The following is a 23815-nucleotide window of genomic DNA, read 5'->3' as shown; positions in this document are numbered from 1 at the left end:
AAATCACCACCTCCCCAAGTGTCTCTATGTAACTGAGGCAGAGGGATTGTGAGCTCCAGAACAAAGGCTTCTTGGGGGTGAAAAAAGTTAATCTTCAACCCAAATTCATTTCAAGTATTAAATGGCATAGAGATACCAGTTGTTTCTGGAACTAGGGAGTAAGTCCACTGACAGGGCCCAGCAATTAAGCTCTTCCAAGGAGCCTGTCCCCATCTATACACCATATAGCCAGTTAGAGCTACTGCCAGTTCCTTCCTGCTCCCTAAAATGATCAGTGCCTCCTTGAGGACAGGCACATCAGGTCTCAGTCAACCTTCCCCTCCAAACATAATTCAGCCAGACCCCTCTGGTCTCTAAATAGTATGTCTTCTCTTTGTCTTTTTCTGTTTCAGGCCTCCAGTTACCAACTCCTGTCTGGCTTCATGTCCTTTTCTATCTGGTAGTGGGAATAATGTTTTTAGTGAACACTGTTCTCTGGGTGACAATACGTAAAGAACTGAAAAGAAAGAAAAAGTGGAATTTAGAAATATCTTTGGATTCTGCTCATGAGAAGAAGGTAACTTCCAGCCTTCAAGAAGACAGACATTTAGAAGAAGAGCTGAAGAGTCAGGAACAAGAATAAAGAACAGCTGCAGGAAGGGGTGCACCGGAAGGAGCCTGAGGAGGCCAAGCAGCAGCAGCTCAGTGGGTGGCCATCGATCTGGACCGTCCCCTGCCCACTTCCTCCCTGTGAGCACTGCACACAAACATCCAAAAGTTCAACAACACCAGAACTATGTATCTCATGGCATATAACTCTTAAATAAAGCAAATAAATGAACTGACTTCAACTGGGATACATTTGGAAATTTGGTCATCAAAGATGACTTTAAATGAGGCCTACTCTAAAGAAATCTTGAAAAACTTACAAATCAAGCCTAGCCTGATAATAATCCTATTACATAGTTTGAAAAATAGTACTTCATTTCTCAGAACAAGGTAAAAAGGTGAGTGGGTGCATATGTACAGAAGATTAAGATAGAGAAAGAGACAAAATGAGAGAGAGGGAGACAAAGAGACACACACACAGCCAGGAGTGGGCAGATTTCAGGGAGACAAGAGGGAATAGTATAGACGATAAGGAAGGAGATAGAACTTACAAATGACTCCTAAGGGACTGTGAGACTGAGAGGGCTGACGCCTCTGTGTTCAGGACACTTAGTTCATGGCTTTTCTCTTTGACTTTACTAAAAGAGAATGTCCCCATGTATGTTCTAGGCATACAAGGGGGTAACTCATGATGACAGATGGATATATTATTCTTGCCCTCTCTTTTGAGGCTTTCTCATAACCCCTGTATTTCTAGAGACAACAGAAATGCTGCCAGTCCTAGGCCCTTGTCCTGTAGGAAGGCAGAATGTAACTGTTCTTTTTGTTTAACAATTAAGTCCAAATCTCCAAGTGCGGCACTGCAAGGAGAAACTTCAAGTAGGTAGAAGCGGCGATATCACAGAGTCCAGACCTTGCCTCCAGAGGTTTGCTTTACCTTCCTGATTTTCTGGTTGATTACTAACTAGCTTCAGGATACGCTGCTCACACTTGGGCTGTAATTTGGAGACAAAATATTTTCCTGCCACTCTGTAACATAGCTGAGATAAAAACTGAACTATGTAAATGACTCTACTAAAAGTTTAGGGAAAAAACAGGAGGAGTATGACACACGTAGCAACTTGATTCTAGATTATTTGACCCGTAAATGATGGGTTGGAGCGTCGCGCGCCGAGCGTGTCCCACGGCAGGGCGCTTGCGCCACACTGTGGCCGCCTGTGCATATTGCAGCCTCCGCCCCCATCTGAGGGCCCCAGCCGCCGGCGCCCGGGAACCCAGCTGCGGCGAAAGCTGTTGGGCTCGCGCTTCTCCGCAGCTCCGCCCTCACCAAAACCCAGTGAGAAATTATTTGCATTCCAGGAGGCTGCAGAAGCGACAAATGAGCTCTAGGAGTCGGTGGGTGGGAGCAGCGGCAGGCGGATGGAAGAGAGCAAGGGGTCGGCCGTTCGTGTCTGATTCGCCCGAGTCAAGGGGCAGTCCCCCAAAATCCCAACGTCATTGTTTCTTCTGGGCCGGCAGATGTGAAAATCCGGCGGCAGGATGCATGTTCCGTAGTCCGCGAGGGCCCGCGGCCTTCCCAGGCGCGTAGCTTTGAGTCGCTCCCACCCCGCCCCGGGCCCTGCCTGCTCTCGGGCCCCGGTACGGCGCCACCTGGCGGCCGTCTATGGAGGTTGCAGCTGCCGTCTGTGGAGGTTGCAGCTGCCGCCAAGCCTTGGTTCTGCTGCGGGCCTGAGGTGCGCCAGGCCGAGCCTCCGCGAAGAGTAGGACTGATAGATCACAGCAAGCGGGAGGACGGCGCTGGGTTCCCAGCAGCCGTCCCAGCTTCTTGGACTGGCGCTAGAGCGGCCAGAGGCGGCGGCGGTAGGGAGAGAGCGGGTGAGGAGTGCGAACGGCCGCCCGCCTCCCCGTCCAGCTCGGAGGACCTCCCAGCTGGTTCCCTCGCCGTCAGAAGCAGGAAGGGAGCTGGCTGGCTCCGCGGGATCAGCAAGCCCGCAGGCAAGAAGGCTCCAGGCTCCGCAGGGGCCAACCCACATGGACTCGGAAACCGCCGAGCTTCACCCACAAGGGTCCACGGCCCATCCTATCACGGATGAAAAGATTACAGGACTGACAATGAGGCCCTGGAGGGATCTGATGCATCTGGTGGGGAGGAGGGTGGGTCGGACTTTTGGGGGATCGCAGGGTGGAAGAATGTCTTTCTTCTCCCTGGGACCTACCGAGGCTTCACCTGTGAGGGTCTTGGGCCCATCCTTCAATCCGAGGGCTTCCAAGTCAAAGCACAACTCCCCAGAGTGGACAGGCGGAGTAGAACGGCATTAGGTTGGGAGGGTGGGTCGTTGTGGGTCGTTAGCGGTCGTTCCTCACCTTCCAGGCTCGGTATGGAGACCCCTAAATTCATTGTAGGACCACAAGAGCTTCTGTAAGAGTCCGGGCCGTTTCAGAACACTCAGAGGGTCCTAACCTGAGAAGTAATCCCCAAAGCAGACCAACCTGGTTTGGGGTAAAACAGGAATAGCTTGGTCCATTCTGGATCTTTCCTAGCTAAATGCCTTCAGGATTTAGGAATCTTTTCCTAGGAGGGCCAAGGATTAGCTAGACCTGCCCAGCGATTCCAGCCCTGAGAACCAGACAGAACGGAGGCATAGCTGACAGCTGGCTGGGAGGGGGCTGACGGTCCTCACTGCCACCAGGCTTAGTTGAGACAGATCCCCCAAGCTGTAGAGAAGACAACAGAAGCAAGGAGACCAGTTAGGAATCTAGGTGAGAGGCAGTGGCAGCCTGGACTAACATGGTAACAGTGGAGCTATTGAGAGTGGTCACATTTGGAAGATGTTTTGTAGGAAGAGTCAACAAAGTTTCTTATTGATTAGATGTAGGGAATGTGAGAAAGAGAAGAATGGGAGGGAAAACACCTAGATTTTGGGCCAAAGCAATAAATAGTCCATTGACAGAATTGAGAAAGCAAGTTGGAGGAGGGGAACAGGGTAGCAAGAAGCAAAAGTTTCATATTGGACATGTTAAGATTCCTATTTGACATTTAAGTGTAACTATTGAAAAAGCAAGGGATATATGAAGAATCCTGGACTAGAGATACAAATTTGCCAATCATCATATAGATGTGGTATTTAGAGTCAGAGGACTAGAAAGGACAATGTGAGGGGGAAGTACAGATAGAAAAAGGTCTAAGCCTGAACCGTGAAACATGCCACATTTTAGAGGTTGCGTAGAAGAGGTGACAGCAGAGGATACTGATAAGGAGTAGCCAGTGAGGTAGGAGGAAAAACAGAGAAGAAAATGCCTCAAGAAAGAGAGATCAACTATGTCAAATTCTCCTGAGAAAACGATTGGATTTGGAGTGGGACTGCACTAAATCTGTAGATCTTTTGGGGGCGGGAGGGAGAGGGTTAGGGAGGATTGATATCATTCCAACATTGACTTTCCAATCCATGAACTCTCCATTTATTTATTTATGTCACTGTTACTGTCTCACAACAATATTATAATATTCTCTCTAGATGTGTTAGATGTATTCTTAGGTCCTTCATTTTTGTGTCATTGTAAATGGTATTGTTAGAATCTTCAGAAGTAATTATTGGCCACATGCGTGTAATCCTAGCACTTTGGGAGGCGGAGGCAGGCAGACGCTTGAGTCAGGTGTTGGAGACCAGCCTGGGCAACATGGCAAACCCCATCTCTACAAAAAATGCAAAAATTAGCCAGTGGCACACGCCTGTAGTCCCAGCGACTCGGGAGACTGAGGTAGGAGGATCAATTGAGCCCAGGAGGTGGAGGCTGCAGTAAGCCAAGATCGCACCACTGCACTTCAGCCTGGGTGGCAGAGGGAAATCCTGTCTCAAATAATAATAATAATAATAAAAATTGATTATTACCAGTCTCATAGCTGAGGTAGAAATTTTTTAAAAAAAAATAAGTACTGCATTTATTCACTCCAAGAAAAGTAAAAGCTAAGGCCCAGAATGTGGCAAGTCAAGGGTTAAAAGAAGAGAACAAGTTTTCCTCTGCCTAGCAAGCTCACTTCAAGGACAATTATAAGATAACGCTGTATGAATAGCCAAGGCCAAAGGAATAGGCTCCAGACACCTCTCCCTTCCAGAGCAAGGTTGAAGGAAAAAAAAGAGAAAGACAGATTCTTTTACTGTTACTCTTTCCCCAGGCTTCTTAAACATTATTATTTACAAATGTCTGTATTTAGCCAGTTTTTGTTTTTCTTTCAATGCAACTACAGGGTCACTAGCTATGCAAGGTCCCAAGTTATGTTATGCTATAGATTACATAACCTGTCACTGTATGATTAACTGCTTTTGTTTTGCTTCTGTAAGGCCGCTTCTAAAAACCCCACTCTGTCTTTGTCCAATGCTCAGCTTTTTAGATGCAAATCTAAAAACTGAAAGACCAAATATAAAAACTGAAAGACCTTAAGACACATATATCTTAAGCTTGGCAATGGAAAGCAGGATGTCACACACACACAAAGCTAGTAATGTGAAAATCTGGTCTTGCATAAGGTCTTTTAGGTTTAGACTTCTTTGTTAATGCACATTGGCAGGAAAATGGGAACCAATAAAATTGTTTGCTGTCCTTCTCCCTCCATTCTCCACTTCTGGTTTTGTTTCTCAATGTGGGGTCAAAACTTCCAAAGGGTAAGAAGCTCATTTTTCTGCCTTTCCCCTTCATCTCCCTATCGCACTAGGTACATACTACTCCTTAACACTTAGAGAAGATAAAAAAAGAATAAATTGTGGAGAGGGAGCATATGTGAAAGTAAAAGATTCCCAGACATAAAATGGGAGTTAATGGAGAAAGAAAATCTCTAAGGAAGACTGGAAATAATTGGGTTAGGGATTCTCGAGAAGTAAACTAAATTCCCCAAATGTGGTATTCTCTGAGAAGATAATTTAATTTTGAAGAAGAAATGGCATGCTATCCAGTGAAACAGCGGTCCTCTGGAGCCTGGCTGTGACTTCAAGGCCCACTTCTGGAAGGTCAGAAAAAGACCTCAAAGAGGAGAAATGGGCATTTACGTAGGTTTATAAGTACCATCTTTATTTTAGAAAATAATCATTTTCTACCTTGAATTCTAGTTTATTGTGACGAAAGATTATAAAATTTCGGGACATGACTGAATTGAAATCTTGGTCCTGCACTTCTATAGCTCCTTGAATTGCAATTTCTTATCCCATTTTATCCTTTCATTCTACTATGAAATCTATATCATGGCACATAATAGTCAACTTTATTATTTTAATTTACCGAATGCTTATTTACCTTTCATGGGTTATTTCATTTAGCCTTCATAATATCTGTTGTCATTGCCTCACACTCAGTAGGTGGCTTTTAATACTATTCTATTATTTTGATCAATTTGTATGATATGAATGTTCTCTCCTCAGTGTTTGGTAATGCTGCCTGGGCTTGCTTTTGTTTGTTTTTTGAGACAGAGTCTTGTTGTGTCACCCAGGCTGGAGTACAGTGGCGCAATCTCAGCTCACTGCAATCTCTGCCTCCTGGGTTCAAGTGATTCTCCTGCCTCAGACTGCCAAGTAGCCAGGATTATAGGCACACGCCACCACACCTGACTAATTTTTGTATTTTTAGTAGAGACGAGGTTTCACCATGTTGGCTAGGCTGGTCTCAAACTCCTGACCTCAAGTGATCCACCCACCTCGCTCTCCCAAAGTGCTGGGATTACAGGTGTTGAGGTGCCACACCCAGCCTTGGTACTATTTTTAAGGATATGTATATCTGATTTTTTTTCTGTTTATCTTATAGTTATTCTTTATTCAGGTATTTTACTTTTCTTAGCTCAACTTTGGTAATGTGTATGGAAAAGTCACCATTTTGTCTACAATTGCAAATATATTTATATCAAAAATACACATCACTTTAGTATCTTCTATATCTAATATTACTTATGTGCTTTTTCAATAGTAAGCTTATGGAAGGATTAACTCTAATTTTCTTTTCAGAGAACAGCCTTTGGTTTTATAAATTCCATTTTGGTGGAATAGGAAGGTGTGATCTGTTTCATTGACTATGCTTTCATCTTAGTTTGTGCCTTCTACTTTACACAGGTTTTTGTTGTGTTCCTTTATTAGTGTTTGAGTTAAAAACTTAATGCTCTTTCTGTTGCTCAGGCTGGAGTGCAGTGGCATGATCTCAACTCACTGTAACCTCCGCCTCCCAGGCTCAACGATCCTCCTGTCTCAGCCTCCCTAGTAGCTGGGACTATAGCCATGCACCAGCACATCCAGCTAATTTTTGTATCTATTGGAGACACAGGGTCCTGCCATGTTGTCCAGGCTGGTCTCCAACTCCTGAGGCAATAATTGGGAGTCCAAGGCGATCTGCCCACCAATTATTTTCTCTTAAATGCATTTTAAAGCTACGAATTTTCTCCTGACTGCTTCACATAGGTTTTAATATTATTTGCCATGAAATATATTCCACAGTGGAATGACAGATAATTGGGTTAAGAAATAGCAATTCAATGAGTTATTTAAATATAGGGCTAAGATTTGAATTCTAGCTTACTGGGACCAAAGCTTGTGAAGTCTCAGGGTATGGTTGAATTATAGTGCTCTTGTTATTTCTAAAGAGTGTGTAATTTTTATTCTGATATCCCTTTTAACCCATGTGCTTTTTCCTAAGAGTACATCTTAAGGAGAGCATGTTTGATTATTTTATTGTTTTATAATCAGTTAACTATGCCCTGGTCCTATATGGTTTCAGCTTTTCAACACTTGAGACTTAATTTGCCATCTCACTTATGGTCAATTTTTGTCAATAGTCCATGTGAATCTGAAAATAAGGTAACTTTCCTATTTTGAATATAAGATGGCATAGGCATAATTATAGTTATGATTAATCTTATTAACCATGTTCTTCAAATTCTCCATATCCTCAATAAGTTTCAATCAACTGGATCTGTCAATTCCTAAGAAAGGTGTATTAAACTTATCACTGTGATTGTTGACTTACATGCACATATGTGTGTGTATCCTTGTTAAATGCAAATAATTCATGGTCATTCCTTAATGGAGCACTACCTTTATGAATATGAGATACCCTCCTAGTACCATATATAAATGTATTTTTAAACGTTTTTTTTTTTTTTTTGAGACAGGAACTTGCTCTGTCACCCAGGCCAGAGTGCAAAGGTGCAATCATAGCTAACTGCAGCCTCGACCACCTAGGCTCAAGCAATCCTCCTCCTTCAGCCTCCTAAGTAGCTGGGACTACAGGTGCATGTAACCATGCCTGGCTAATATTTTTACTTTTTATAGAGACAGGGGTCTTGTTTTGTTGCCCAGGCTGATCTCGAACTCTTGGCTTCAAATGATCCTCCTGCCTCAGCCTCCCAAAGTGCCAGGATTACGTGTGACCCACCATGTAAGCCCATATTTTTCTAACTTCTACAGTAATAGTATCTGTATCCTATTTATTTATAACATAAATCTTAGCCTGTTTTACTTCTCTTCACTCTTGCTCTCCCTACCTCCCTCCTATATCACCTGGAATTGGAATTCCAGGTTTTCTTTTTAACTTTCTAGAACCTAAATTCACTTTGTTTAGCAATATCTTTTACCAAATACATTACCACCGTTGCTTCTGTTATCTCACATCTTCCCTTATGATTTTTTAAATTATTGCTGGAATAGAATTCTGAAAAGTCACCCACACTTAAGTGATAGTTTAATTGAATTCAAAATTGTTTTCCCTCGATTTTAAAAAATAATGCTTCGTGTCTTCTTATATCCAGTGGAGCCCAAATGAGAAGTTGGATGTAAATTTAACTTCCATTTCTTCATAAGCATTTTCTCTGAATATGTTTAGAAATTTCTTTGTTCTCAAATTTTGTCACTGTGAATCTAGGTGAGAGTCCTTCTCATCCTGTATGCTCAGAATTTAATAGGACCTTGCAGTCGAAGGATGTATGTATGCATTTAGATCCTGTGAAATATCCTCCTTTTCTCATGACTGTGGTTGCATACTACACAATAGTAGGTTGTACACTACACATTGGCAAATCTTATTCAAATGGCATCCCCTGAAATTGTGCAGTGCACAATCAGCAAATATTATTTGGTAGATCTGTATTTTATTTCTTACATGTTCTCAATTCTCCCCTCCTCTCTAACTCCTCATCCTACTAGATGAGTTTAGAACATCTGGATCTATTTTTCATATCATTTAACTTTTCTTTCATTTCTGCATGCATCTTTTTATATGGCTTTGTGGAGGAATTTCTGGCTTATCTTGATCATTGTGAGTGGGGAGAAACTCAAACTATGTGTTTCCTGTGCTTTCACACCACAACACTCAACACAGAAGACTGACCAAATGTGACGGGGGGGGGGGGGTGGGTGGGGAAAGGGTCTCCACACAGCAAGCAAGCAGTCAGTTCTGCAGTGGACAGCAGCTGAGTATAACTCCAATTCAATTTTTACACTATTTGTCAGGAGATCCCACAGGTTGAGGGCTGAGTCTACCAGACTGCCCCCACTTTAAATGCCAGTTGCAAGTCTGGGCCTCCAGAACTTCTGACCAACTATTTCCAGGTTGGGATTCCCATGGCTTCCTCGTTTGCATTGGATTAATTTGCTAGAGCAGCTCCTGAAATTCAGAGAAACACTTGTGTTTACTGATTTATAACAAAAAATACAGATGAAAAGATGCATAAGGGCTCAGCCTCCCAAAGTGCCAGGATTACATGTGTACTGGCACATGGAGCTTCCGTGCACCCCCACTGGGTGCGCCGCCCTTCAGGAACCTCTACATGTTCAGCTATCCAGAAGCTCTCCAAGCCCTGTCCCTTTGGGTCTTTACAGAGGCTCCGTTACATAGGCATCACTGATTAAACCATTGGCCATTGGTGATCAGCTTAACCTTCAGCCCCTCTCCCGTCCCAGGAAGTTGGAGGTGGGCTGAAAGTCCAGACTCTCTAATCCTCCCTTGTTCTTTCTGGTCATCAACCCCCATCCTGAAGCTACCCAGGGGCTGCCAGACATCAGTCAACTCATTAATAAACAAAAAGACATCACTTTAGTGTTTCTAAGGATTTTAGGAGTTGTATGTCAGGAAATGGGGTTGAAGACCAAATATATATTTCATAATAGCACAATCTTTCAGCTTATTTATGTTCTCTTGGCTATATCTATCCTGTTCTGGATTTATCCCTTGTTGAATTTTTACATAAATAACAAAATTTTAAATTTCCAAGGCGTGGGAGCGCCCAGTTACTTGGTACATTTTCCTGCCTCCTTGAATCAAATGACCGCACTCATTGCTGGTGTCAAAGATGTCAGTCACCAGCCAGGCATGGTGATTCACACCTGTAATCCCAGCACTTTGGGAGGCCAAGGTGGGTGGATCCCTTGAGCCCAGGAGTTTGAGACCAGCCTGGGCAAAATGGTGAAACCCTGTCTCTACAAAAAATACAAAAATTAGCTGGTTGTGGTGGTGCATGCCTGTGGTCCCAACTACTCAGGAGGCTGAGGTGGGAGGAGAGCTTGAGCCCAGGAGGTTGGGGCTGCAGTAAGCTGAGATCGTGCCACTGCACTCCAGCGTGGGCAATAGAACAAAACCCGGTCTCTATAAAACAAATAAAAAGACTTCAGTCACCAAGGTAGGAGACGGGCAGATACTCCTACTGAAGTACCTGAACTGTCATCCTGTCAGCTGCCCCAAGACCAACTTTTGTCTCCTGGTTCCAAAACATGTGGATCATTTTTTGGTCCACTCCTGTCTTCTGCAGAAGTCCTCCTTGGCACTCTTCACTGTTACCCCATCTGCCATCTTTGTCCATTTTTTATCATTTCTAGGAATTTGGGGTAGAATATGAGAAGAAAGCAACATATCTTCAGTACACAATCTTGAATCCGTAGCTATTTTTCACCTGTGCATTAGAGACGGGAAACTTGCAGAGCCCTCGACAGGACTTCCCTACGACCATCAACTAATATTTATTGAATTGGTTATTAGTAGGAAACATTAAGCAATTATCCTTCATAAAAACATTATGAAGTAAGCATTACTATATTCCCAGTTTTAAGATGAGAAAACACAGATTAAAAACACCCTAAAGAGCAGAGCCAGGTTACACACCACGTGGTCCGTCTCAGGAGCCTGCACTCTTTACTAATACACTATACGATGGCATATCCGGATGATTTTGGGAACACATTATACTTCTAACCTGCCAGGAGGGCCAAATATATTTACTTTGTCATCTCTGTGCTGTAAGGGGCCACATTTCTACCCATCAACTCAATCTACATTACTCAAGCCTGCTTGTAATTCATATATTTCCTTATGCCAGGAACAATAGTCACAGTTCTGTTTTGCTACTCTTTTATCTTTGTGACTCAAATTCCCCCCTCCCCACTATAAATGATTTGCACATACTAGTCTAGAAAGATTTATCTAATATGCCACTTTCCCCCACAGACACATCTCCACAATCATAAACACCATGAAATAAACTTCTCTTAGACAAATGAAAAATTTTCTTACTTTTTTTCTCCAGGCTAAGGATCAGAATTCAAGTTTTACTTGGTTAACTCTCCAGCTAATCCGAAAGCTGTCTTCTTCTCTATAGATGCTTGCTCTTTCAGGGGGGCAGGTGGGAGTTAAGAATAATTTCCATTACCTAATTCCTTGATACTAATGTGAAAAAATTATGAAAATCAGAGGTCAAACACTTAAAAAGATCCAGGAAAAATCTCCTACAAAGACACTTAAATAAGCAAAATCATCAAATTTTCATAATGCGACAGGGAGAAGATTGAAGAAACCAAAAAAAGCAAGTATGTTCCTTTGCTGGAACTAATCCTATGGCTGATATATACATGTAAGTTAATCAGCATACCTTTCTCCTGCTCATTATTCTACATATATAATATGGGTCTTAAGTAACTAAACATTCCAAACTAGATGAAATATAGTTCCAGAGAGAAATTATAAGTAGTTTAAGACTTAACCCTTTGTATTAATCAGTTCTCCAGAGGGATAAAACTAATAGGGGAGACATACACCTATATCTATAGATGATAATAGATTAGATATAGATATATTAAAGGGAGTTTATTAAGGAGAATTGGCTCACATGATTACAAGGCAAAGTCCCACAGTGGGCCGTCTGCAAGCTGAGGAAGAAGCCAGTAGTGGCTCAGTCTGAGTCCAAAAGCCTCAAGAGTGGGGAAGCCCACAGTGCAGACTTCAGTCTGTGGCTGAAAGCCCAAAAGCCTCAGGCCAGCCACTGGTGTTAAGTCCAAGAGTCCAAAGAACCTGGAGTCTCATGTCCAAAGGCAGGAGGAATGGATGGAGGCATCCAGCACAGGAGAGAAATGAAAGCCAGAAGACTCTGCAAGCCAGCTTAGCCCACTTCTTTCTCCTGCTTTGTTCTAGCCACGCTGGCAGCCAACTGGATGGTCCCAACCCACATTGAGGGTGAGTCTTCTTCTCCCAGTCCACTGACTCGAATGTTAATCTCCTCTGGCAACACCCTCTCAGACACACCCAGAAACAATACTTAGCTATCTAGGCATCCTTTAATCCTATCAAATTTATACCTAATATTAACCATCACATCCTAGAATTTAGAATTTTCTTAAGAACACTGAATGACCCTTGCCTAGGGTTGTATCTGTGCTGTGGCTGAAGTCTGTTTTAGACTCCCTCCTGGCCTAAAGAATTTTCCTTCAATGCATTGAAAAATGTTAATCCCACAAACCAGAAACCAAGACTTTTGCAAAATCAAAACATCATTGAGAAGGCAGGTGTGAGGAAATCAAGCCTTTATCTTTAGATATATTCTATTCCTAGGTGTTAAAAACACTAATATTAAAAAGTGGTATGGATCTCCACCTACCCTCTGGTAATTTGCAGTCATTGCCCTTTGATCATGTAAAGCAACTGAGATCATTTGCTCCTGACTTCACGTCACTAATCTGTATCCTTCATTTTTTGCTCCAAGTGTTGCTTTTTCTGAGTGCCGAGTGCTGCCCAGTACCTAGATTGATCTCTCTCTCTCTCTCTCTCTCTCTCTCTCTCTCTCTCTCTCTCTGTCTCTCAGTATCCAACCAATCCCAAGCTGTATTACCTCTTTACCATCTTTGGGAAAGTGGACCAGTATCCAGGCTTGGATAAGCCAAGGAAAAATACTAAGGAACTGCTTAAAGCTCTAGTAGTTCTTCTACTTTGCTGTTTTTGGCTTTGGCCATCTAAAGCAAAGTTCCTTGGACTGGTTGACAGTGAGATACTCTCTAGATTCTTGTGTCTCTTTTTAGTAGGACCACCTAAAATGTGTCATCCATTGTGTAACGAGTTCTTGACCAAAGAAAAGAAATCTGAAGGTCTTCAGACTCTGTCATCTTCCTTGTTTGCCACTCTTTGGATTGTAATTTGAAGAGAAAAAATCTTCCTTGTTTTCTTGCAAAAATGTTGGATGCTGAGTAGTTGGCAAGAATAGTAACTTCAGCTAGAAAATGCTGGAAACAATTTAACAAGCAGAAATGATTAACTCAGAAATCATCGACAGAACTCCACCAACCCCATTTTTAAATTTCTGTTTAAACATTTCCCAAATTATTTGCACATTCTTCTTTTGGCTGTAAGACATTATTTTCTCTATGCTAGCTAATAGTTTTCCAGATAATTTCTATTCCTTTGACTTGTTCTTATGTTAAATCCTCAAAATTAAGGGCTTTCCGCTCAAAAATCAGAAATAGGAAAGAAGTGTTTAATGAAATGATTTCACTTTTTTCTGAAAGTATTGACGTGAAGTATTAAAAGCATCATCTGATAGATAAAGAAGGTACTTGCCAAATATTATATCGGCCTTTATAGAGCACTAGTAACAGACACTAGTAACTCAAAGTCTTTTGTTTCCTAATTTATTCTTTTCCTAATAGGCCACGTAGCAGACACTGAAGGTTCTACGTAACAAAGGTCCTACAAGTAAATTGTGAAAATGCCTTACTGGATGGTGTTTCTAGAATACAGAAGGTCTTATTTCCTTAATGCAAGATGCTTAGGGAAGTCACTCTCAAGTCACCAGAAATCTACTAAAGCACCACTTGCTGGAAAATGGAATGTGCTTTGGAAGTACAACAGTGCTCTTGCAAGCGCCTTCCTAACCATAACAATAATAAGAGCAACACTGATCAAATATGTACCATGTTTCAGCCACTGTACTAAGTGCTTTGGGTACATTACCTCATTTAATCTTCATATCAAGCCTAGAAGATAGTTTCCACTATTTTTCCCATTTTACAGGGGAATAACTTGAGGATCAATTTGCTGTAAGGAAGTTTATTTATCACAAGTAGTAAAGAAACTTTTCCAAGGTCATACAGTCCTTACGTGGGGAAGCTATACTCAAAGCTGATGTTCATCACCACTACAGGATAGTGCCTTCTCAGCAAGAACTACTCTAACAGTGCTAAGAGGAGAAATGGGCAAGGTGGTAAGAGCCAGAATATCTGTTGTTGATGTGGCAGATTCAGCTCTGAACTTATGACCCTAAAATGATCTCCAACCTCAGCTGCCTGAGATGCCTTCAGCATGATATGTGATCATGTGAAAGCTATGTTATATGTATTATTTTTACTACCTCTTCTGCATCCAGATAGGTAGATTGTTTTTTTCCTCTAGAAAAAAAAAAAAAAAAAAAAAAAAAACCCAGAAAAGAACTAAGACAAAAAAACAGGGAGATCTTAGGAGAACCAAGGCAGATTAGATTATATTAGCCTTGAAAACGGTGATAGCAATCAGTGATGTTGAACCTGAAATAATTTAAATAATTATCAGCAACTTACCAGAGCTACGTTAGTGGACCACTGGGATCTCTCTTATTTGGGTCTCAGTCTTCCATAAAGTGAAGGGACTATAATTGTCCATCTTCAAGGTTCCTTCTAATTGTGACTCAAGTATAACCCCTTGACTCTTTTAGGAGATTTCTGGCAGTTAATGTCAATACTACCCTTCATATTGCCTCTGAGTTAGTTTAGGTAAGGTCCTTAAATACCCAATGACTTATACTCTGAGGCTTCTAACCTGGTATGTGGACCTTGGTGGTTGCAACTTCACCCAAATCCTCATTCTGTGTTGTGCTGTCCCTAATTTAGAGGGCAAAAGATTTCAAACTCAATTGTTTCTTGTTAAATTCAACTCTTGGAGCTCCACCTGTCATAAATACAACCCCATTTCCCACGTACTCAATTACTTCTGTTTCTCGAATCCATCATTCATCCCAGATATTTAGTGCCTAATGTATTTCAGATATAGTTCTACATAATAGGGATAGAGCAGTGTATGAAACAAAGTACCTACCTTCGTAGGACTTATTCTGAGGAGGTAGGAGGGGAGACAAATGATGTATTACTCAGATATAGTCTAAGTTATTATAACAAATAAGTCTTTTAAAACAGTGGCTTGAATAAGATACAAGTTTATTTATCTCTAATGTAACAGTCCAGGGCTAACAAAGCAGTTCTGCCATCTTCATCGCAGGGCTTCTGCCTCTGGGTCCAAAGTAGTTGCCCCAATTCCTGCCATCACATCTGCACCCCAGCCAGTGCAGAGGGTAAGAGGGCAAGGGCAACATATACATATTCTTTTTTACGGCACAAACTAGAAGTAATATATACAACTTCCATTCACATCTCATTGGCCCCAAACTTTGAACAAACCCAGATGCAAGAGAAGCTGGTAAATTAGCCTTTAATTGAGAAGCCATGCGCCCAGAAAGCAGGGAGTTAAAGTATACAAGGAAAGATCATTTTTATGGATATCAGTCTCATTCAGAAATAAACAAGTAAATAAATACATTAGTATTCAGATGGCATATGGAGAAAAATTAAGAAAGTTATGAGAGGCCGGGCACAGTGGCTAACACCTATAATCCCAGCACGTTGGGAGGTCAAGGGGGGTGGATCACAAGGTCAGGAGATCGAGACCATCCTGACTAACACAGTGAAACCCCATCTCTTCTAAAAATACAAAAAATTATCCGGGTCTGGTGGCAAACACCTGTAGTCCCAGCTACTCGGGAGCGGAGGTTGCAGTGAGCTGAGATTGCACCACTGCACTCCAGCCTGGGCAAGAGTGAGACTCCATCTCAGAAAAAAAAAAAAAAAAAAGTTATGAGATAAGGAATACCAACAACTGAGGAAAGAAGAGGAGGGGGCTTGTTATCTTACCTAAGATGTTCAGGGAAGACCTCAATGATAGTTGGTAAGGTAACTTCTGGGAAGAGCCTTTTGAGAAGAGGAAATAGCAAGTGCAAACATCCTGAGATAGAAGGGCCTTGATGTATTCAAGGAAGTACAAAGAGAAAATTATGATGAAATGGAGCAAACTAGGGAGTAGTAAGAGAGAAGGTCAGAGAAGTGAATGTGGGCCTTGATGCTGAAGCCATCGGAGGGTTTTCTGTTGGGGAGGAGTAAGGGAATGATATGATCTGACTTATGTTTCAAAAAGTGTACTCTAGCTGCTTTGTGGGAAATACAGGAGGGAGAGAGCAGAATCAAGGAGGCCATTTAAAAAGCCACTGCAAATATTCGACATGTGGAAGCTTGGAGCAGGGAAACAGTGGTGAAGGTGGTGAGATGTGGTTAGATGCTGGACATATTTTGAGTCAAGAGGATTTTCTGATAAATTGCATATGGAAAATAAGAAAAAGCTTATTCACTCACCACTCTAATAGTCACACCAGTCTATAATCCCAGCACTTTGGGAAGCCAAGGCAGGTGGATCACTTGAGCCCATGAGTTCAAGACCAACCTGGGCAACATAATGAGACCCCATCTCTACCAAAAAACTCTAAAAATTAGCCAGGCATGGTGGCATGCACCTGTAGTCCCAGCTACTCTGGAAGCTGAGGTGGAATGATCACCTGAGCCTGGGAGGTCAAGGCTGCAATGAACTGTAATCATGCCACTGCACTCCAGACTGGGTGACAGAGCAAGACCCTGTCTGGAAGAAAAAAAAAGGGGCGGGCATGGTGGTTCACACCTATAATCCCAGCACTTTGGGAGGCAGAGGCAGGCAGGTCACCTGAGATTGGGAGTTCGAGACCAGCCTGGCCAAAATGTGAAACCCCACTTCTACAAAAATATAAAAATTAGCTGGGCATGATGGCTGCCATGTGTAATCCCAGCTACTCGGGGGGTTGAGGCAGGAGAATCACTTGAACCCGAGAGACAAAGGATGCAGTGAGCCAAGATTATGCCACTGTACTCCAGCCTGGGTGACAGAGTGAGACTCCATCTCAAAAAAAAGAAGGAAGAGGGAGAGAGAGAGAAAAGAAATAATAATCACACCCCAAGAAAAGACAGCCTCAAGAAAATCAAGCTACGACCATGGTGAACAATGCTCCAAGGGTTTTGTGATGCTGTAAGCTGAGTATGATGGGCATAAATTGTTTTGCACTCTGCAGGTAGGAAGGTGGGATAGCCAAAGCTGTTCAATATAATATTAAAAAATAAAATCTCGATTGAAGTAAAATAAAAGTTTTCTTAAGAGATATATTAAAGTAAATGGAAATGTTACAACCTGGATGAGGGGTAAGGAATTAATAACCTCTAATCACAGAATAAAAATGGAATGATTGAGAATTCCATCTACCCAAATCAGACAACTAAAAAGTTGAAAGAGGTTACAGTAAAAATTGGGTAAAACTAAATCTTAAAAAAAAAAAAAAAATTCCAGAGGATACGTGATATACTTGTCACAAAGAAAATTCCAGTTGAATCTTATGGACTTGAGGAATGGATACCTTTGTGTCTCCATCACTTAGCACAATAACTGGTACCATGTAAGTTCTCACAGAATTTTCCTGAACTCTCCAACCAGAGGCAACCTTTCACTCTCAATTCACATAACATTTCCCTCTTACTCCTCTTTTGGGAATAACACATCTTGCTTTAATTGTATTTATCTTTATGCCAGTTTAATTCTCTCTTTTAAATTCATTTACATCTTTGTATCCTCTAGCTCATTATTTTTTCAAAATAAAATGGATTCAAATAAAAAATTATTAAAGAGGTAAAGTAAAAGAAGATATTACAACCTGGCTGAGGGGCAAAAATTATATGTTCAACGTATATTTGATAATACATACTGAGAAAACACAGCCTACTTTTACTTTTCAAAAGTTTGTTCATGTTGACATTGTGGGACCTAGAAGATTTTTATCAAGTTTTCTATTTTTGCCAAGTCATATGATCTGTTACAGTTCAGCTGGAGTTAACCAAATGTAGAAAAAAAAAAACAAAAAACTTCCATAATATCTAGTAATTCTCCAAAACAAGCTTGTTCCTTCCTTGTTGAACACTGACATTCTTTGATAACTCTAACTTTATCCCACAGAGGTCATGTACTTATTTCCCATATGTTGTCCTATGCTTAAATTCCAAATTCAGTTGCATTGACTTTTAGAACAGCTTTAGGAACTGCACCTAGTTTTAAAAGACGTTATTTGTCTACAAATTATGACAAAAGATTAAACTGTCATCTTTGTAGGTTTCTACACATACTCCAACTCATTCACTAATCCTTGAAAAGATTATGTAACCAATCTCAATGCCCTGACCCAGGTCAAGCCCATTTCTACATGTGCAGTGTTCTCTGGATCTGATATTTAAAGCCCCTTATCCTGATACTACATACCTTTTTTGTCTTCTGGAATGTGCCTCTCTTCTCATCCTTTTTCAAGGCACTAGAAAAGCAGACCATTTCTCCAGCACCTCAAACCACGGTGAGAAAGCTCCACTCGAATCTCATCATTCTGGCTACGTAGATACATTGGCTCAAGGGAAGATGCCAAGTGTAGTACTCTACCATTCTGAGGATTTTTGAATCTGTAACAGTTGTGTCAACTGGGCAAATAATTATGAAGGGCAATAATCAAGAGTATCCATACTGGCCGGGCACAGTGGCTCATGCCTGTAATCCCAGCACTTTGGGAGGATGAGGTGGGCAGATCACGACCGTGGTCAGGAGATCAAGACCATCCTAGCTAACATAGTGAAACCCCGTCTCTACTAAAAATACAAAAACAAAATTAGCCGGGCATGGTGGTGGGCACCTGTAGTCCCAGATACTCGGGAGGCTGAGGCGGGAGAATGGCGGGAACCCAGGAGGCAGAGCTTGCAGTGAGCTGAGATCATCCACTGCGCTGCACTCCAGCTGGGGCGACAGAGTAAGACTCCATCTCAAAAAAAAAAAAAAAAAGTATCCATGCTAAAGAAGAAAAAAGTTAGAAAAAAGGTAGAGAAAAATATTTACTGGAGTATTTGAACCCACCACTCTCAGATCAATTTTCTAGTGTTCTGTTGACTGAGCAACCAGTCAACAAACTTTCACTGAGAAGCTACTTTATAGTAGGCATTGGGATAGCCTTTGTGGACTACCAAGCAGCATATGTCTCTAACAGAAGACAAACAAGAAAATGTAAAAACAAGAAAAAGAAATTGGCCGGGCGCGGTGGCTCAAGCCTGTAATCCCAGCACTTTGGGAGGCCGAGACGGGCGGATCACAAGGTCAGGAGATCGAGACCATCCTGGCTAACATGGTGAAACCCCGTCTCTACTAAAAATACAAAAAAACTAGCCGGGCGAGGTGGCGGGCGCCTGTAGTCCCAGCTACTCGGGAGGCTGAGGCAGGAGAATGGCGTAAACCCGGGAGGCGGAGCTTGCAGTGAGCTGAGATCCGGCCACTGCACTCCAGCCTGGGCGACAGAGCGAGACTCCGTCTCAAAAAAAAAAAAAAAAAAAAAAAAAGAAATTGAGGAATAAGGCTACAGTTTACAAAGCTACACAATTGTTCATTGTGCAAGGAGTGAGGCCTTAAGAAAAGACTTCCCTGTGAACTACAATGAGATGAAAAGGTTTCTCAGAGTGAGATTTGAACAAGAGTTTAAAGAACTGACAGACTGATAATAAGTTTCAAGTAGTCTAGAGGACTGAGTACTAAAACTCAGAACAATGTAATAAAAGCACAGAAGAGAAAGTTAGGATGTTTTACATGACGGTAGAACATTTAGGCTAAGCTGGAGGACTTGGGAGAACAAGTGAAGAAGGTAAGTTTTGGTTAAATAATAGGTGGCCTTTAGTTTCAGGATGAGGATTTGGAAGTTAATCTTTTGGTCAATGGGTAATAAATGATGGTATTTGTGTAGTTGAGCCAGTTGACAATGCTTTAACAACTTCAAAAGGCCCTGAAAGACATGGTCCTAATCCATAGGAAAAAATGAACTCCTGACTTCAGGACCCTAAGCTAGGAGGAGATTGGATAGACTCTCTTATGGCCCAACTGTATAGAAAATAGACCACTTCGGCCATCTCACTTATTGAGTAACCTTTCCTACCAGAAAATGTGCTATATATTATTTATTTTCTTTCAATGGAAATTTTGGATTCTCAGTTATCTTTCCCTGACCTCTTGTCTGGTGATCAGAAAAAGATGACTAAACTGGGAATCTTAATTTTCTAGTGGAAAAAAAATCATGTATACCACATCTTATATAACTTTTAATTGGGTGTAAATTTGAACTCCAACATCATAAAAATTATTAGTAAAATTCATTTTAAGCACAAAGTTGTTAATTCCCCCAAGATTTATCAAGAATGGCTTAATTTCAAAGGCTGTCAAGTTAATTATAAACTAAGATTTTCCAGTTGCACCAAGGGCATATTTTATTCGGCAAAAGAAGCATCCACTGGCTTTTGTCAGGATGAGTTATACAAGTTTTGAACTGAGAGGTCTTCAGAAATTCATCCCACATATTAACTGTGGCCTTCTCTACACCACAAATTCCCCTCCACTCATCCTCAAATTGTTTCCTTTCTCAGAACATCTGTGACACAAAGACTGTGACACACCCACAGGTCGATTAACCTGAGTACCCAACACCTATTAAAACATCCACACTCCTGAGAACACTAAAAACCAACCACCTCCTCAGGTCCCACCTCCAGTCTAGCTGAATCAGGAAACCTCAGGATAAGCACCTGGAAGCGGGTTTAACAAGCGCAAAGGTGATTCTTATAATTGGGAAAGTTTGTTACAGAACCAAGACACGGTCCTTGCCCTGGAGGAGGTATTTTCCTGTGGAGAAGGACCTGTAAACAGCCTATGAAGTGCTCAGCTTTCACCAAGAACAAAAACATGGACTGGTAGGGTTAAGGAAAAGTTTGATTGATATGAGGATTAAATCCTGAAGATTAGGGATGTCTTTGGGCGCTGGGGTCTCTCAATCACCAAAGATCAACATTATAGGCTAGGTAGCTTTGTCCCCCCAGACTGTCCTGTGCCTTATGCTTAGCACTCCCGGCCTCTGCCCATTGGATACTTGTAGCACCCCACCTGACAACCCAAAACATCTGTAGATATTGCCAAATACTCCACAGGGGGTGGGGGCGGTGGCAATATATCTCCCTGATTGAAGTCACTGGAATGGAAGTTAGGGGAGGATGGCTAAGTCAGGACCTGCAAAAAGGCTAAGGGACGAAAGCACATGGCTATATTCAACAAAGTTTGTGACAGACGCCTCTAGGTATATGGTTAAGGAAAACAGATTAAAACACTAAGAAATAAAAAGAGGTTGGACTGAGGGTTTCTCATCTGTATAGGAAATCTCATCTCGTTCATTACTTTCAGAAACGAAAAGGAAAACGACCTTCGAGATACAGGTTAAAGGTTGAAGGGGTGGGAAACCACCCCCCGTGCCTCCCTCCCTCCCTCCCTCCCTCCCTCCCTCCCTCCCTCCAAAACATCCCAGAACGATAGTCAAACCTTTCTAATCTCTTAGTACAGGTAACCAGCAACTCAGTGTAAGACTGGGCGAGGATGACGGAGGGCCACCTCATTTCAGGATTACAAGAAACTCCTTAGTCCTAAACCCGAATGCATCCGTGACCATGGTCACAATCCCCACCTGACCAAAAGCTATCCAACGCTCTGACAAGTGTTTACAGCTGCTATCTCGATTACTGAAGTGGCTCTGAAAAGAGCCTTTGGGGTAAGGTGGTTGATCTATTGCGTCCCTTGCACACCCTTACTTCGAGCTGGTGTACTTGGTGACCGCCTTGGTGCCCTCGGACACGGCGTGCTTGGCCAGCTCGCCGGGCAGCAGCAGGCGCACGGCCGTCTGGATCTCGCGGGACGTGATGGTGGAGCGCTTGTTGTAGTGCGCCAGGCGGGACGCCTCTCCTGCGATGCGTTCGAAGATGTCGTTGACGAAGGAGTTCATGATGCCCATGGCCTTGGACGAGATGCCGGTGTCGGGGTGGACCTGCTTCAGCACCTTGTACACGTAAACGGAGTAGCTCTCCTTGCGGCTGCGCTTGCGCTTCTTGCCGTCCTTCTTCTGCACTTTCGTAACAGCCTTTTTGGAGCCCTTCTTGGGAGCAGGAGCGGATTTTGCTGGATCCGGCATTTTTGCGCGAAAAATGCAACAGAGACTGAAAGAAGTAATTCCCGACTACCACAAAACGGGCTGGTTACGCGCTACTTATAGAGCTTGTATGCAAATGAGGACTCACAAAGTGCTGCGTTTTTATTGGTTAACTTACAATGGTGTCGTCAGAGGGGTGGAGTCTATGTAAATAATAGATTCTGGTCGTGCTTCCTTAGTGGTCACTGGAACAAAAGTCTTGTTATCCAATCAGAATGGTCCATTTCACACTAGCCAGTTTTAAGCTAGGTGAAGCGATAGTTTCAACGGCTAGGGGTTTTTTCTTGGTTTTCACTTTCCATCACAGACTTGCATACGGAAGAAATCTTAACGCCAGCTAGACAAGTTAACTCTTCCCTTGTTTTTGCATTTTTATTCTATACTTTGTGGAAATTTTGTTCTCTTCCTTGAAATAATACCTCAGCCCATATATTTTTAAAAATCGCCAGGTATTTACTCCCGCCCGCTTAAATTACTATTCTGGCTTGGGCACCGCCTGTAGTATGCAATGAGGAAGATGCTGAGCTTTAATTAAACTTATACACTTCTTAAATAAACCTGGAAACGGGTTTATAATTTTTAAGGGACTCGCCCCACCCTTACACTTAGAATCTTCCACATCTCGAAACTCCCCACATTGTCTCTTGCCGCCATGCAAAACTTGACCCACAGAATTGGGAGCCAGAGCTCTGGCCTTAAACCAGCGTGAAAAGGCAGGCTCGGCCGGAACCACAAGGACCATGCCTCTGTGGCTTTTTCTACCGCCAGCCGACTCGCGGCTGGGCTTTGGGTTCTGTAACGTCACCCACCACTACGAGTGCCCCTGGCCCCTGACCGGTGCGCAAGGCAGACGCACGCCAGATGGAGAGCCACTACAGCTGCTCTTGATGAAAACGGCAGTGGCTCTGAAAAGAGCCTTTAGATCGACCACTTAAAAACATGCCTTAGGCCCGCTCCCCGCGGATGCGGCGGGCCAACTGGATGTCCTTGGGCATGATGGTCACGCGCTTGGCGTGGATGGCGCACAGGTTCGTGTCTTCGAACAGCCCCACCAGGTAGGCCTCGCTGGCCTCCTGCAGCGCCATCACGGCAGAACTCTGGAAGCGCAGGTCCGTCTTAAAGTCCTGCGCGATCTCGCGTACCAGCCGCTGGAAGGGCAGCTTGCGGATCAGCAGTTCCGTGGACTTCTGGTAGCGCCGGATCTCCCGCAGGGCCACGGTGCCGGGCCGGTAGCGGTGCGGCTTCTTCACCCCGCCCGTGGCCGGCGCGCTCTTGCGGGCAGCTTTGGTGGCCAGCTGCTTCCTTGGGGCCTTGCCGCCGGTCGACTTGCGGGCAGTCTGCTTAGTACGGGCCATGCTGTATCATTGTTATGAGAGAGGCCAGGCAGTCTTATTTATAGACATAGCTTCGTCTTGATTGGGCATGAAAAGGAAATTTTCAAACTTGTTATCTCATTGGTTAAAATTCAATCCTATTTACCGGGGTGGAAGATTGTTCTGCTAATCTTTCTTCCCTTATTATTTCCCCCTTTCCCGATTCTTTTCTGTAATTTTATCTATCACGGGTTGTTTTTGAAACGTTTCCGTTAAATTGGTGTAACTTTTGTAAAAGCAATGTGTAAAGCGTTTTGCATCCCATTTTAACAGATTTTTTTTTCTCAGAATTCAACTATGGCCTTCTATGAGCTATTAGCCTATGTTTCAGGTTACCTGTTACTGTAGCTCTTCTACCATAGCTAACATTTATTTC

General features: G+C 42.8%; 3 protein-coding genes across 4 annotated transcripts in view; 1 reads left to right on the top strand and 2 right to left on the bottom strand.

Annotated features, from left to right (window-relative positions):
• FCGR1A (Fc gamma receptor Ia) overlaps positions 1-830 on the top strand; it is a 50039-nt gene extending 49209 nt beyond the window's left edge. The window contains 2 exon segments of the mRNA XM_045377340.3: positions 393-619; positions 621-830. Of these exon segments, the coding sequence (XP_045233275.2) occupies positions 393-619; positions 621-806 (413 nt within the window). The 3' untranslated portion in view covers positions 807-830.
• Positions 831-8286: 7456 nt separating this feature from the next.
• On the bottom strand, positions 8287-22098 carry LOC102116553 (histone H2B type 2-F-like). 2 transcript variants are annotated; one of them, XM_065546756.2, is made up of 2 exons: positions 21672-22098; positions 8287-9222 (listed from the first exon to the last, which is right to left on the bottom strand). In XM_065546756.2, the coding sequence occupies exons 1-2, from the start codon at positions 22046-22048 to the stop codon at positions 9114-9116; spliced, it is 486 nt and encodes a 161-aa protein (XP_065402828.1). In that variant the 5' UTR covers positions 22049-22098; the 3' UTR covers positions 8287-9113. The 2 variants fall into 2 exon arrangements, with proteins under 2 accessions (XP_065402828.1, XP_065402829.1); XM_065546757.1 differs by lacking the exon at positions 8287-9222 and adding an exon at positions 11673-13097.
• LOC102117187 (histone H3) lies at positions 20125-23432 on the bottom strand. Its single transcript, XM_073996818.1, has one exon. The coding sequence runs from the start codon at positions 23419-23421 to the stop codon at positions 23011-23013; it is 411 nt and encodes a 136-aa protein (XP_073852919.1). The 5' UTR covers positions 23422-23432; the 3' UTR covers positions 20125-23010.
• Between the last annotated feature and the right edge of the window lie 383 nt (positions 23433-23815).

This window comes from Macaca fascicularis, chromosome 1, assembly GCF_037993035.2.
Source record: "Macaca fascicularis isolate 582-1 chromosome 1, T2T-MFA8v1.1".
NCBI lineage: Eukaryota > Metazoa > Chordata > Mammalia > Primates > Cercopithecidae > Macaca > Macaca fascicularis.
Note: the sequence above shows the minus strand (reverse complement) of the source record. Positions and strands in the feature narration are given on the sequence as shown.